Source organism: Mobula hypostoma, chromosome 12 (genome assembly GCF_963921235.1).
Source record: "Mobula hypostoma chromosome 12, sMobHyp1.1, whole genome shotgun sequence".
Lineage (NCBI taxonomy): Eukaryota > Metazoa > Chordata > Chondrichthyes > Myliobatiformes > Myliobatidae > Mobula > Mobula hypostoma.
Window position 1 is genome coordinate 93689890 of NC_086108.1, and position 16282 is coordinate 93706171.

At 44.0% G+C, this 16282-nt stretch overlaps 1 protein-coding gene across 1 annotated transcript in view; it reads left to right on the forward strand.

Moving 5' to 3' along the window:
* The window catches only part of abca4b (ATP-binding cassette, sub-family A (ABC1), member 4b), a 190936-nt gene that overhangs the window by 103680 nt on the left and 70974 nt on the right, over nucleotides 1-16282 (forward strand). Inside the window, exons 24-27 of the mRNA XM_063064621.1 lie at nucleotides 4989-5182; nucleotides 5583-5670; nucleotides 8410-8615; nucleotides 16115-16154. Of these exons, the coding sequence (XP_062920691.1) occupies nucleotides 4989-5182; nucleotides 5583-5670; nucleotides 8410-8615; nucleotides 16115-16154 (528 nt within the window). The remainder of the gene's footprint in view (nucleotides 1-4988; nucleotides 5183-5582; nucleotides 5671-8409; nucleotides 8616-16114; nucleotides 16155-16282) is intronic.

Sequence of the window (16282 nt, forward strand, 5' to 3'; positions counted from 1 at the left end):
TTTTCGTAAACGCAAGAGATTCTGCGCATGCTGAAAATCCAGAGCAACACACAAAAGATGCTGGAAATGGTCTCTCTTTCAAAAAAAAATGTTCTCTCTTCCACCCATCTTGAATATTTATCAAGAGCGCTACGTACACAGGGTTGCTAGCATTGTCAAGGATCCCTCCCACCTGTCCCACAATCTCTTTGACCCCTATCATTAGGCAGGAGGTATAAGGACAAGGATTGTTAGGATGGGAAACAGTGTCTTCCCCCAGGCCATGAGACTACTGAACTCCCTGACACCGCCCAGGTCTCATCAGTTATGAAGTGCCAGTAGCATTATACTGTTTACTTTTTAACTTGTGTCGTGAGTGCACCTTATGCTAAATCCCAGTCTTCTGGAATATATTTTAATATTTGTTAATTCATTTGTAGTATTACTTTACCTGTTATGTGTGAACTATATATCCTGTGCTGTGCATCTTGTCTGGAGGAATGCTGTTTCGTTTGATGATATACATGAATACGGTTGACTGAAAATAAACTTGAAATTGAACTTGGAGGGCACAATGTCAGTCAGGGGAATAAACAGTCAACATTTCAGAATGAGACTCCATCAAAACTGAAAAGGAAAGGGGAAGATGCCAGAATAAGAAGGTGGGAGGAGGAGCTGGAGCACAAGTCGGGAGGTAATAGGTGAGACCAGGAGAGGAGAAAGGTGAGTGGGTGGGGGCAGGGGGAGGGGTTGAAGTATGAAGCTGGGAGGTGATAGGTGGAAGAGACAACAGGCTGAAGAAGGATGAATCCAATAGGAGAGGACAGTAGACCATGGGAGAAAACAAAGGAGGACGGGAACCAGAAGAGGGTGATGGGCAGGTGATGCGAAAAGAAGGAGTAATAGGATAACCGGAATTGGGAATGGAAGAGAGGAGGAAGGGTGTGAAATTAGGGAAGTTAGAGAAATAAATGTTCATGCTATCAGTTGGAGGGTGGAGTTATCAATCTCAGGAATGCTGAATAGAGTGGAATATGAGGGTATGACTCATCCAACCTGAATTTGGCCTCATCATGGCAGTAGAGGAGGCTATGGGCAGACATGTCAAATGGGATTGTGGGTAGTCGAATTAAAACGGGTGGCCGCTGGGAGATCCTGACTTTTGTGATGGACGGAATGAAGGTGCTTGACTACAGTGCACTTTCTTGTTCTTTATTAAACCCGTCTCACTAAAGAAACCTCTCCAAGAGTATTTCCACCATATTAATCCCTGAGAGAGCATCTTCTCAAACTCTGCTGCATGTCTGTTCTGAGCACAGTTTTCACAATGCCAGTTTCTGTATTGGGGGAGAATACAGAGACAAGTGCAGTTAATGAAATGTTGAGTCATTTAATCGAAAAATTCTCAAATAAATCTCAAAAGACTGGACTGAGGTTTCACTCCTGTGACCTTTGTCACCCTCAACTGTAAGCTCTGAAACCTTTTGTTTTTATTACTTTGCTGTTGTTCCGTTGACGGTAAATGTAGGGAAACTCCAGCAAAAGTTTCCAGTTTCACTGTGAGTTATTCACTGCCCTCTCTGAAAGATCAGGCATTTTCAGCAAGGAGCAGGCTCGCCCTTTCACAGAGCTGATTTCTGGTGTTAATAGTACCCCCTGACAAATGAATCAAACTGAATTCTCAAAATAAATGTTTGGAGAGTGACTCTCACCAGGTGGAACGTGAAGATGTGCGGGTTAATGCTGGCGCTGTAAGAAGAAGAGGAAACGAAGTGGCTTATTGCTGTGGGTCGTCAAAAGCAAACCCGTGGGAGTCCCCTTGGTTCAATCTGTGCCGTAATGTGCTGTCTTGATTGTGGGTTTCCTTGGTGGAGGGGGCTGATAGGAGAGTTATCATGTACAGGGGATGAGAGAAGAGGAGGAAGTTAGTAGGAGAGAAGAGCTTAAAAGGAAATACTCTACTTTGAAATGACTCAAAGTAATTTATACCGGAGATTAAAAATTACAAGGCTCTGACTATTAGCATGCAGACATGCAGGTTAATTTTATGCTGTTCTTAATAATACCAATTTAACAGAGGCATTAGCCATTTATATTAATTCATTTAAAGTCCCTTCTGAATAGAGTGGACAAAGAATTCAACACAGACGTGACAGGCATCCATGTGGTAATATTGTGAAATATGTTCTCTTCCTGAGCTGAGATGTTTGTGCTATTATGTCACATTTTCAGAAGGCCTCTTCCCTGCAGTTCGCTGTAAATTAGTTCTGTGTCCTTGCTGTTTTTTTTTATATGCCACTCTTGGCCAGGGCAGCCTCTCAGCTGGAACATAGATTCTTCAGCTGTGTTTGGTAACTTCATGCATGAGGACATCTGGACTCTCATCACAGTCAAAGAACCACAAGGCAGAATATGTCGATAACTCATCTTCCACATCTTCCAACCACCCTCTTTTCTGGCAATTGTCCACAGTTTTATTGTACATAGTTGCACCTATACTAATAAACAGAATAATTAAATATTTTATGTGAAACTTGATGGATAAGGAATTTATGACTAACCAAAGCTTTTAAATTCTTGAAACATTCCCAATTGTTCCAGTAAATAGTTCACCGGGTTTTCTTGTGCCTCGGTGGTAACTCTCTCAGCGCTGAGTGTGAAGACTGAGAACGTACTGAGCTCCAGAGAGCATGTTGTGGTCTAGCACTGCACCAGTGGGAATACCTCCTTACACTGAGGGCTGATCAGTTCTCTAGGGTAGCAGTAAAAATCCCACAACACTGTGAAACAGAACTCAAAGTCAAACCTTTCAGGAGTGTCAGACCCCACTTGGAGTACTGTGTTCAGTTCTGGTCACCTCACTATAGGAAGGATGTGGATACTATAGCGAGAGTGCAGAGGAGATTTACAGGGATGTTGCCTAGACAGGAGAGTGTGCCTTATGAGAACAGGTTGAGTGAACTCGGCCTTTTCTCCTTGGAGCGACGGAGGATGAGAGTTGACCTGATAGAGTTGTGTAAGATGATGAGGGGCAATGATCAGGTGGATAGCCAAAGCCTTTTTTTTCCCAGGGATGAAATGGCTAACAAGAGGGAGCATAGTTTTAAGGTGTTTGGAGGTAGGTACAAGGGGGATGTCAGGGGTAAGTTTTTCACACAGAGAGTGGTGAGTGCGTGGAATGCATTGCCAGCAACGGTGGTGGAAGCGGATACAATAGGGTCTTTTAAGAGACTCTTAGATAGGTACATGGGGCTTAGAAAAATAGAGGGCTATGCAGTAGGGTAATTCTAGGCAGTTTCTAGAGTAGGTTGCATGATCGGCACAACATTGTGGGCCGAAGGGCCTGTAATGCATTGTAGATTTATATGTTCTAAATTCTATGTCCTATGACTCTTCCTTCATTTTGTGCACAAGGACGTAACTGGATTAATATTTACTCTGCAAGAGCAATGGAATTTAAACAACTTAATGTCAAAGACAGTCAAACACAGACACAGGCCAAGTTTGATCTAAGTCTTTATCTGTAAAGTCTTGCTAGTGGTTTGGGTATTTTATTTTTATTTAGAGACGCAGCACAGTAAAAGGCCCTTCCGGCCTAACAAGGCTGTGCCGCCCAATTATACCCATGTGACCAATTAGCCTACTGACCCGTACATCTTTGGAATGTGGGAGGAAACCGGAACACCCAGAGGAAACCCCATACTCACAGGGAGAATGTACAAACTCCTTACAGTCAGTGTTAGGAACTGAACCTGGATTTCTGGCGATGTAAAGTGTTACACTAACTGCTATGCTACAGCGCTGCCCCATTCAGAAGAAAGCTTGTGAGCTAACAAGTAAAACAAATGTGGATGTGTGGATGGGGGATTTGGGGGCGGGGGGGTGAAGCAAAAATAAGAGAGGGGGGGAAGAGGGATTCAACGAGCAATAGCCATCCATCGATCTACATCATGAAAGCAAATTATCTTGGTATTGCACTGTTTTTTGCCGTTTGCCATGGGGAAGACTGGAGGGCACATTTCCACCATCACAACATGGACTGAACCAGCTGTAGCATGCTCAAGGATGTTCTGAAATGTTCATGCAAGATGCAATACCGGAACAGATTCGATGGGTTGAGTGGCCTAATCATGCTCCTGTGCCTTATGTCTTATGGTTTAATAAAAAGCTTTTATCTTTATTTTGTGTATATTTCATTATGTTTCCACCAGTCCAAAACCATGCTCAGAGAAACCCCAAAATGATTAAATTTCTTGTAATCGCGTTGACTGGTGAACTATTGAGAGTGTAAACACAAGGGATTTTACAGGTGCTGGAAATCCAGAGCAACACACACAAAATGATGGAGGAAGTCAGCAAGTCAGGCAGCATCAATGGAAATGGATAAACAGATGACGCTTCGGGCCGTGATCCTTCACGAGGACCAAAAAAGAAGAGGGGAGAAGCCAGCTGGGGGAGGGGAAGGAGGTCTCACCTATCTCCTACACAAACACAAGAGTTTGTGCAGATGCAGGAAATCCAGAGTAGCACACACAGAAAAGCTGGAGGAGCTCGGTAGGTCAGGCAGCATCAATGGAGAGGAGTAGAGATAACGTTTCAGCCAAGATCCTCATCAGTCATCTCCGAAGATGCTGCCCACCTTGCCAGATTCCTCCTGCTTTTCGTGTGCGTTACTCACCTATCAGCTGCCAGCTTGTACTCCTTCTCTCCCCCCGCCCTGCCTTCATATCCTGGCTTCTTCCCCCTTCCTTTCCAGTCTCGCTGAAGGGTCTCGGCCCAAAATGTCGGCTGGTGGTTCCCCTCCATGGATGCTGTCTGACCTGCTGAGTGCATCCAGCGTTTTCTGTGAGAAGCTATTGGGAAAATGTTTTATTCCACCTGAGGAATAGTGTGAAGGACAATGGAGCAGGCAATGCCGGCTGGTGGAAAAGCTCCCCCTGCTGGGCAGTGTTAACTTTCCCAGTAACAGCCCCAAGAAGGATAAAAGGTTCCCATGCTGTTGCCCTCAGGTAGAACGATCATCCTCTCCACACACCACATGGACGAAGCTGACCTCCTCGGCGACCGAATCGCCATCGTCTCCAGGGGGAAGCTGCAGTGCTGTGGCTCCTCGTTATTCCTGAAGAACAGCTTTGGCTCTGGCTTCCACCTCACCCTGGTCCGCAGCATGAAGAAAGTGAAGCGGCGGAGGCAAGACGCAGCGGTAAGTTGGTGGACCACAGGACAGGCCACGCAGTCCGTGCAGCTCTCGGGGGTTCTCTGTTTTCTGAGGGTAGATCATACCTCATGAAGGAGCAGGCTGTTGACAATGTGCATTCATCTGTAGTGCACATGTCAATGGAAAGGTATTTCCCTGATTCTTTTCCTGATGATTATTGGTAAAGCAGCCTCAGGAAATTACCCAAGACTGTGCAAGGGAAACATTGCCACAGAAACAATATAACTGATCTCAGGGAAGTGGATCAGAAGCGTGAAGCTAAAATTGGAACAGGTCAAGGAGTTTCTCTCACACAGATGTAAGACCATCCTGTGGAATCAATTCTGTTTGCTGCTGTGCGGTTTTGACTGACGCCTGCTGTTCTTTTACCCACCGACTACCACAGCCGACCTGTACCTGTGAACCGGGCTGCAGCTGTTCCTGCTCCAATTGTTTCCCCATTGACGAGACTCTCCCAGAAGAGGAACCTGATGGTACGGTTTACAATCCCCACCCCACCCCCACACCCGCCACCCACCTTAGTGTTAGATGTTCCATCCACGCGTGCGAGTGGCATCATTTCTCCCTGCCGTGTAGGAACCCCTCTGAACTAGCCGACGGATCCAGGCTGCCAATTAATTACTAAAATGTGGTAGATTCTCAGATATTTCCCATCTTTAGTAAAGCATTTGACCAGGTCCTTCTTGGCAGAATGATCCAGAAGATTAAGTCACTTAGGACTGTGGAAACTTGGAAGATTAGCTTGAAAATTAGGTTGACCAAGCAAAACAGAGTAAAGTGATGGAAGAGGTGGGGTTTTGGTTGGAGATCTATGAACAGTAGTGCAAGGATCAGTGTCTGACATATATAAATGACTTGGATGAAAATGTAGGTGGGCTGACTAGCAAGTTTCTCAGACACACTGAAGTTGGTAAAATCGAGGATAGTGAGGAAGGATTCAACAGGATATAGACCATTTGGGAATGTGGACAGAGAAAAGCCAGACTGTAGAAGTGTGAGGCGTTGCACTTTGGGAAGACAAATGTATAGAGTAACCCTGGGGTGCAAGTCCATAGCACCCTGCAAATGGACAGGGCAACAAGGAAGGTACAGATCATACTCGGGGTGTTGAGTATAAAAATTGAAAACTCATGTTGCTGCTGTATAAGACTTTGCTCCAGCCACATCTGAAATATTGTGTGTAGTTCTGGTCACATGGGAAAGTTGGGGAGGGACAGAATGTTGTCCTGATTAGAGAGTTTTATATATGACGAGAGGGTAGACAAACCTGGCTTATTTTCTCTGGAGCGTCAGAGGCTAAGTGGAGACCTGTTAAAAGCATATTACATTATGAGAGGCATAGATAAATAGTCAGGGTCTTTTTTACAACCCCAGGTGGAAATGTCAAATACTATATTGAATAGGTTTAAGGTGAGAGCAGGAATGTTTGAAGGAGATTTAAAAGAGCAAGTACTTTACACAATGAGAGGTTGAAAGCTGGAACGCCTTTCCAGGGGAACTGGTGGAAATGGATACAATGCCAAAGTTCATGAGGCACTTGGAAAGTCACGTGGACAGGAAGCAACTGCAGGGCTCTGGGCTACGTGCAGGCGGATGGGATTAGTTTGGTCTGACATCGTGATCTGCACAGGTATCATTGGCTGAAGGGCCTGTTTCTCTGCTGTGTTCTATGTTTGTTTGCCCTCAGTTAGGCACTGGTAGGGAACTGATGCCACAAAGCATGCAAGCAATAGTCTAGTGTCATTTCTAATGTTACTGCTACAGATCTATCCCTCCCTGTAACACTGCTAGTTCCTTTCCCCCATTACAAGAATTCCCATTTGATGTTGTTGTTTCGACAGGAAGAGAACTATTTCTTCAACGTTTGAAAGGTTAAGTCTGCAAGGTTAGCCAACAGGAAATGTCATTAGGCTCTCAGCTGCAACACAGCATCTTATCCAAGGCTGCAGTGCAAGGGGTTTTGTATCTCTCAATAACCCTCCAAAGTGTCCCTCGTTCATTAGACTCGCATTCATTTTCTATCATCGATTATTCTAGCCTCACGCAGAAATAATTGTGTGTGAAATTAGCATCCAAACTAATACATTCCCTTTCACATGCCAATCTAGTTTTTGCTGCTTTAACAGATACATGCATTTGTAAAACGCTAGGGATGAATGATTTTGTTAAAATAGCAGGTGTTATTGAATGTCATATCAGCATGTGAATGCCAGTATCTCACTCATAGAGTCATACAGTGTAGAAACAGGCCATAAGACCACAAGGCATAGAAGCAGAAATAGGCCATTCAGCCCATTGAGTCTGCTCTGCTATTCCATCATGGCTGGTCCCAGATCCCACTCAACCCCATACACCTGTCTTCTCGCCATACCCTTTGATGCCCTGACCGATCAGGAAATGTTAACCTGCTCTAAACATACCCTCAGACTTGGCCTCCACAATTCATCTCACTGCTTCCACAGCACGGTTCAAGGCTTATATTTCTTAGCTTCACGTAGAATGTAGCCACTGGATGTAGATGGAGGGCAAGTGGTCACATCAACCTGCCTCATCACTTAACACGTTTGCAGCTGATCACGACAACTCAAATTCTTCACCCAAAGTCAAAGTCCAAGTCCCCTCCTCTTGGTCCTTCGTTTTCCCCATGTCTAATAAATTCAACAAGAATAATCTATCTGGATAGCACATAAAACAAAGCTTTTCACTGTATCTGAATGCATGTGACAAATAATAAGCCAATTGCGTGGTAGTCATAGAAAAGGACAGCACAGAAACAGGCCCTTCAGCCCATCTAGTCCATGCTGAAACCATATAAACTGCCTACTCCTATCGACCTGCACCGGGGGCCACAGCCCTCCATATCCCTACCATCAACATACTTATACAAACTTTGCTTAAATGTTGAAATTGAGCTCACGTGCACCACTTGTACCACCTCAATAACTGAACATCCTCAAGCTGACTGGGCTGGGAATTCCTGACGTTGTGACCTCCCCTTCCTCATTCTGAATTCTTTCACTTCAAAAAACAGACGCTCAGCATCTTGAGTCTCAATGAAATTATCCCTCACTTTTCTAAATTCCACTGAGTTTAACCGGAGGTTTTTAATTCTAAGCCACTAATGATAAAGGATTGTGTGCGTTGGAAGGGCGTTGACTGAGTTTTGTAAACTGTAATGCCTTCTTGTACCTCTTGTTGATATCTCTCTCCAGGTGACGTAGACACATTAACAAAGCTCATCCAGCACCATGTCCCTGAGGCCCAGCTGATAGAGAACGTTGGTCAAGAGCTGTACTACCTGCTGCCAAGTAAAGACATCAAACATCGTGCTTACGCTAGCCTGTTCCGTGAAATTGAGGAGACACTGCAAGATTTAGGCCTCAGCAGCTTTGGAGTATCAGATACCTCGCTGGAGGAGGTAAGGCTGGTTATTACTTACTCCAGGATGTTTTTGTTACCAGCAACTCAAGTCACAGAATCATGGCATTAACTAGCATAGAAACAGGTCCTTTAGTCCTTTTGATCTCTGCTGCCCATGTTGCCAACCTGAGCTAGTCCCATTTGCCTGCATCTGGTCCACATCCCTCTAAACCAGAGGTTCCCAACCTTTTTTATGCCATGGGGCTCCTACCATTAACAGAGGGATGTGTGGACTCCAGGTGGGAAACCCCTGCTCTAAGCCAAATTATTTGGTAGCTGAATCAAAACAACCTTTCCAAAGTTGTGTCTGTAGAAAATTGTGAGTAGTCATGAGGTAAGATTCTTGCAGACAAAGCACAAAGGTTTCAGCTCCTAGAACTAGGTGGTTATTAGTTTAATAGAGGTAGACATTGTCTTTTAAATATACTAATAGGATGCCCACTTAAGCCAGAGATCAGGTGAAGATTTTTCTCTCAGAGGAGCTTTGGTCTTTGAAGAGAAATGGAAAAAAAAAGTCCTTTATGTTTTTATGACAAATAGATTATCATATGGTGGGCATGTTATGTTGGCGCCGGAATGTGTAACAGGATGTGCAGGATGTCCCCAGAACATCCTTAGTTTGTGTTGGTTGTCAACGCAAACAATGAATTTCACAAACACGAGAAAGTCTGCAGACGCTAGAAATCCAGATGCTGGGTTGTATGAAGACTGCAATGCACACAAAATGCTGGAGGAACTCAGCAGGCCAGGCAGCAATCTATGGAAAAGAGTACAGTCAACGTTTCGGGCCAAGACCTTTCTTCAGGACAGAGAAGGAGGTGGGAAAATGGCAGAGTAAAAAGGTGGGGGGAGGGGAAGGAGGCCAGCTGGAAGGTGAGAGGGTGAAGCCAGGTGGGTAAGAAAGGTCAAGGACTGGAGAAGAAGGAATCTGATAGGAGAGCAGAGTATACCACAGGAGGAAAGGAAGGAGGAAGGGACCCTAGGGCAAGAAATAGGCAGGGGAGAAGAAGGAAAAGGTCGGAGTGGGGAACAGAGGAGGGATATTTGTTCACCGGAAAGAGAAATCGATATCTATGCCATCGGGTCGGAGGGTACCCCAGACGAAATCTAAGGTAATGCTCCTCCACACTTAGGGTGGCCTCACCTTGGCACAAGAGAAGGCCGTGGATCACCACATCAGGATGGGAATGGGAATTAAGATGCTTGGCCATCGGAAAGCCCTGCTTGCAGTGGATGGTGTATTTCACGATGTGCTTGTGATAATTTAACAAATCTGAAGCTGAATCTTTATAAACAGGGAAGTGAAAGGTAGATAGTAGTGACAGACTGAGATTATGATAGATTGACCATGATCTTATTAAACTGAGGATCAACTTTGAGGGCATGATTTAGCTACTCCTGCCCCTCATTCATATATTTCTATTTACTTATATTTTGGTATCTTTATATGTCTGAGAATATCAAAAATCTATGTTTTTTCAAACCTTCTGGAGGAACTCAGCAGATTGAGCAGCTTCTGTGGGGTGGGGTGGGGGAAAGGTTGGCGACAGTTCCATTTCCTACTGCAGATGTAGCTCAAGCCACCAGGTTCCTCCAGCAGATCGTTTGTTGCTCCAGATTCCAGCATCTGCAGTCTCCTGTGTCTTGACAGAGGCAAACAAATTGGATTAAGGAATTCCATGTGGACACTTGTAGCATTGTTAACGAATGAATTCAGAGACGATGTCTGGAACTGTGCTCACGTGTAAGCTCTACACGACCTTACACCCAATAGCTGAAGCATGTAAGGTTTTATTGAGATGGTGGTAATATACATTCAGTGGCAACTTTATTAGCTATACCCGTACACATTGTTAATACAAATATCTAATCAGCCAATCATGTGGCAGCAACTCAATGCATAAAAGCATGCAAGCATGGTCAAGAGGTTCAGTTGTTGTTCAGACCAAACATCAGAATGGGGAAGAAATGTGATCTAAGTGACTTTGACCATGAAATAATTGCTGGTGCCAAATGGGGTGGTCTGAGTATCTCAGGAACTGCTGATATCTTAGGTTCTCCATGCGCCCCAGTCTCTAGAGTTTACAAAGAATGATGTGAAAAACAAACAAAAAAGAAATCCACTGAGTGGCAGATCTGTGGGCAAAAATATATTGTTAATGAGAGAGGTCAGAGGAGAATGACCAGACTGGTAGATTAGGATAATAATCTATGAGACAGGTCAGTATCTGAACAGTGGCCGATATTATATCAGCTGGTGGATAATACCCAGCAGGAATTTATCCCGATTAGAAAGAGGAATTCCCTGGGAAAGAGGCACACAGAAAGGGGACATGCCCTCATCTCATTACTACCATCAGGGAGAATTGATGCTTTAGGAACAGCTTCTAGTCAAAGTCAAAGTAACACTCATTATCAGAGTACAAACATGTCACCACACACAGCCCTGAGATTCTTTTTCTGTGGGTATACTTAGCAAATCTATAGAATAGTAACTGTAAACAGGATCAATGGACAACAAATAGTGCAAATGCAAATATAAATATATGGCAGTAAATAACGAGCATGAAATAACACTATAACAGAGTCCTTAAATGAGTGTAGCTATCCCCTTTTCAAAAGCCTGATGATTGAGGGGTAGTAACTACTCTTGGACCTGGTGGTGCGAGTCCTCAGGCTCTTGTACCTTCTACCTCACGGCAGCAGTGAGAAAAGAGCATGGCCTGGGTAGTGAGCATCTTTCATTAGATTATGAAGTCACGCAGTGCTCTTTTATTATCATTTAGTAATGCATGCATTAAGAAATATATATTAATGACTTGGATGAGGGAATTAAATGCAGCATCTTCAAGTTTGCGGATGACACGAAGCTGGGTGGCAGTGTTAGCTGTGAGGAGGATGCTAAGAGGATGCAGGGTGACTTGGATAGGTTGGGTGAGTGGGCAAATTCATGGCAGATGCAATTTAATGTGGATAAATGTGAAGTTATCCACTTTGGTGGCAAAAATAGGAAAACAGATTATTATCTGAATGGTGGCCGATTAGGAAAAGGGGAGGTGCAACGAGACCTGGGTGTCATTATACACCAGTCATTGAAAGTGGGCATGCAGGTACAGCAGGCAGTGAAAAAGGCGAATGGTATGCTGGCATTTATAACAAGAGGATTCGAGTACAGGAGCAGGGAGGTACTACTGCAGTTGTACAAGGCCTTGGTGAGACCACACCTGGAGTATTGTGTGCAGTTTTGGTCCCCTAATCTGAGGAAAGACATCCTTGCCATAGAGGGAGTACAAAGAAGGTTCACCAGATTGATTCCTGGGATGGCAGGACTTTCATATGAAGAAAGACTGGATGAACTGGGCTTGTACTCGTTGGAATTTAGAAGATTGAGGGGGGATCTGATTGAAACGTATAAAATCCTAAAGGGGTTGGACAGGCTAGATGGAGGAAGATTGTTCCCGATGTTGGGGAAGTCCAGAACGGGGAGTCACAGTTTGAGGATAAAGCGGAAGCCTTTTAGGACTGAGATTAGGAAAAACTTCTTCACACAGAGAGTGGTGAATCTGTGGAATTCTCTGCCACAGGAAACAGTTGAGGCCAGTTCATTGGCTATATTTAAGAGGGAGTTAGATATGGTCCTTGTGGCTACGGGGATCAGGGGGTATGGAGGGAAGGCTGGTACAGGGTTCTGAGTTGGATGATCAGCCATGATCATAATAAGTGGTGATGCAGGCTCGAAGGGCCGAATGGCCTACTCCTGCACCTATTTTCTATGTTTCTATTTCCTCCAGTGTGATATCACAAAACACAGGACAGACCAAGAGTGAAAAAACTGACAGAGCCACATTATTATAACATATAGTTACAACAGTGCAACAATACCATAACTTGATGAAGAAGTCCATGAGCACAGTAAAAATTTCAAAGTCACTCAAATGTCCCGCATCTCATGCAGACGGGAGAAGGAAGAAAAACTCTCCCTGCCATACCCAACCACAATCCGTCACTGAGTCATCCGAAAACTTCGAGCCTCTGAATCAGCTCTCCGCCACCGAGTACCGAGCGCCATCTCTGTCCGAACAATTCAACCTCAATCTCGGTCACCAACAGCAGGCAAAGCCGGGGATTTTGAGGCCTTCCCTCCGGAAGATTCCCGACCGCGCAGCAACGACAGCAGCAAACGATGATGATGGGTGTTGATTTTCCATGGCAATGTTTCATGTAGATGTGCTCACTAATAGGGAGGGCTTTACCTGTGACATACTGGGCCGAATCCATTACCTTTTGTAGGATTTTCCACTCAAAGGCATTGGTGTTCCCATACCAGGCCATAGTGCAGCTTGTCAATACATTTTCCACCACACATCTATAGAAGCCTGCCAAAGTTTTGATGACATGCTGAAACTCCGCAGCCTCCTGAGAAAGTAGAGACGCTGTCGTGCTTTCTTCACAATTATATTTATATGATGGGTCCAGGACAAGTCCTCTGAGATAGTGACACTCAGGAATTTAAAGTTGCTATCCTTCCACCATCAGATTTATGAATGATCCATGAACATTACCTCACGATGTTTGCTCTCTTTTGCACTGTTTGTTTAATTCTTTATTAGAATTTCTTTAAACGTAGTATTTTTTGTATTGCAGTGTACTGCCCCAAAACAATAAATTTCAATCCATACATCAGTGATAGTAAATTTGATTCTAAGACTGTGGTTAACAAAGGAAGTCAAGGACAATGTTACATTGAAAAATATGGCATACAAAGTGGCAAGGACTGGCGGTAGGCCAGAGGACTGTGATCCCACAGCGAAAAGCTAAAGAGCTCATGAAAATGGAGAAAACTGATTTTGAGAGAAAATCAAAACAAACAGTACGAGTTCCCATAGATATGCAAATGCAAAGGAGTCAAGGATGGAAAGTTCAAAGTAAATTTATTATCAAAGTATGTAGACCATATACAACTTTGTAATTTAATTTCTTGCAGGGACCCACAGGAAAATAAAGAAATACAATAGAATCCATGCAAAACCACACCTAACAAAGGCAGACTCCCTAAAAGTGAGTTTATAGGCTATGTAGTCTGTTCAGCAATGAGAAAGTGAAGTCATCCACACCAGTCCAGAGCCCAATGGTTGTAAGGCAACAACTGCTCCTGAAGCTGGTGATGTGGGACCCAAGTCTCTTGCACCTCCTGCTTAATGGTAGTAGGGAGAAGAGAGGGAGGTGGTTCGAACACAGGCAGATGGGATGTGCTCAGCTGGAGATTCTTGGCTGGCACGGAGGAGTGGGACTGAACAGCAGTTTCTTTTCCACAGTCGGGCCTCAACACTTCAATCTGACTCTCTCTTCTGCCAATGGCCGTACCTACATTCCTGAAAGTCAAATTCGCTGAATACTTCAGGAGACTGTAAACTTGCTAGTTTGCTAGGATGGTTCAGAAGTTCATTTCTTAAAGGGAAATCACAGGCTGCAGATTGCAGCAACCATAGTTCAGAAGGAAATCAAGTAGAATATCCAGCAGTTTTGTGAACTGCTTACAAAATGTTGCAGTATATCGCCAGCGACATCATGAAGTGTGGACCATTAGATCCGGCCTATTCAATTAATATCATCATCATCATTATGAGACATGTCGTCTGATGTGGGCGATCATGGTCTTTGACCATGATTGCTCTTGTCAATTTTTTTCTACAGAAGTGGTTTGCCATTGCCTTTTCTGGGCAGTGTCTTTAAAAGATGGGTGACCCCAGCCATTATCAGTACTCTTCAGAGAATGTCTGCCTGGCGTCAGTGGTCGCATATCCAAGACTAGTGATATGCACCAGCTGCTCGTACGACCATTCACCACCTGCTCCCATGGCTTCACATGACCCTGGTTGGGGGGGGGGGGTAGTCTAAACAGGTGCTACACCTTGCCCAAAGGGGACCTGCAGGCTAGCGGAGGGAAGGAGGGTCTTACATCTCCTTTGGTAGAGACGTATCTCCACCCTGCCGCCCAGGTGAATTGATAACAGGAAATAAAACAAGTTAAGTTAACTCATTGCATCGGTCTTCACAGTGGAGGATAGTTGCAAATGTGTTCAGATAACAGTTGGGCTAATTTTGGAATCAAGTTTATTGTCACTGATATAGGTCATGAAATCTGTTGTTTTGAGACAGGATGAGTGGACAAGGGTGTCATGTAGAGAACAATCTCCACAGAAAGCGGGGAGGTGGAGACGGAAAGGTGGCTGAATTGTAATGCTACATCTATTTTCTTGTTTTGAACCCATCACTCCTGTGCAAGGAGTTTCCCAATGATTTAACCACTTTCTGAAAGAGTTTTGACAGCTCAATTTTGAGCTACGGGATTTCCAACCAGTGGCTGTGGGCTTGAATGAGTCATCATTGTGTTGGACTGAAATTTCAGTGATGATCCACCCACCAGTCTACCATGGCTGCATGAAAGATTTCTTTGTACTTCCTCCTAAGATGCAGTCAACATCTATAACTCTTCCCTGACTGATCTCAGAACTAAGTGACCAACTTCAGGAGATGAATAACAGTTAATAACATTGCAGCTGCCGTAAATAAGGCAGACTGGTTATGAACAGTAGATTCCTTCCCTGAACATATCTATGAGCTAGATAGATTTTTAGAGTGATCCATTGTGTTCATGATTGTCATTCCTGATGACAACTTTTTAATTTACATGTACTTAATTGCCTCACTTTAAGTTCCCTGACTCCAATGGTGAGATTTGAACTTGTACCTTCACATGTAATAATCCCCCTCTCTGAATACTGGCCTAGTAACATAGCCACTATGCTACTATACCCCCACAATGGTTTTAGGATTTTTTTAAAATTATAATGGATATTATAGGACATCTACACATGAAATTTGATTCCACACCCCATCAGATTTGCTTTCAGCTTTTCTGATTTCCCAACGGGTGTGACTACATCTTCACTTGAGGTTATTGCATATCATGGCTGGGATCATGGCAGCAAGCGGGTAAACTCCACAAAATTCAATGGCACTGACATCATTTATGTTCCGCTACATGAATCGAGGATAATCAGTTGCCATTGTTGACGTATCAAAGTGTGGAAATAAATAATTCATGAACACAGAGAGCTGTGAAATACAATTAATCTACGCAGTATCTCTTTTACTACATCATTTTAGTCATTGGAATTTGGAATTATTGAGCCTTTGCTCCAAATCATTGCTGCCTGTATTTTGCCTGTTGTCTCTAACATCTTTAGTTCACCTGCCACCCGTACTTCATCTACCTTCTCCAGATGACTTCCTGCCTGTAGTTCACTTCTCCATGTTCTTAACCTTCTTGTACCTCACCCTCTCCCTTCTTGACCTACTGCCTGCATCATATAGCCAACTCCACCCATTCTCCATGTCTCACCTGCTGCCGTTCTTTAGATCAATTGCAATTCACCTAACATCTATACCTCACCTGCTGCCAGTAATTCAGTTTAATTATTTTCCAACCTGCAGATATTCCTGAAGGCTACGGAAGATGCTGCTCTCAAAGCAGGTAAATAAGCATTTTCAAAAAAATCCTGAAAAATGTGGTTATGGGGTGTAATTTTGGTGAGCTTTCTGGGAACAAATATATCTGCAACAGTGTGCATTCTTCCAATTCGGAAATTTTAGACCCATTTT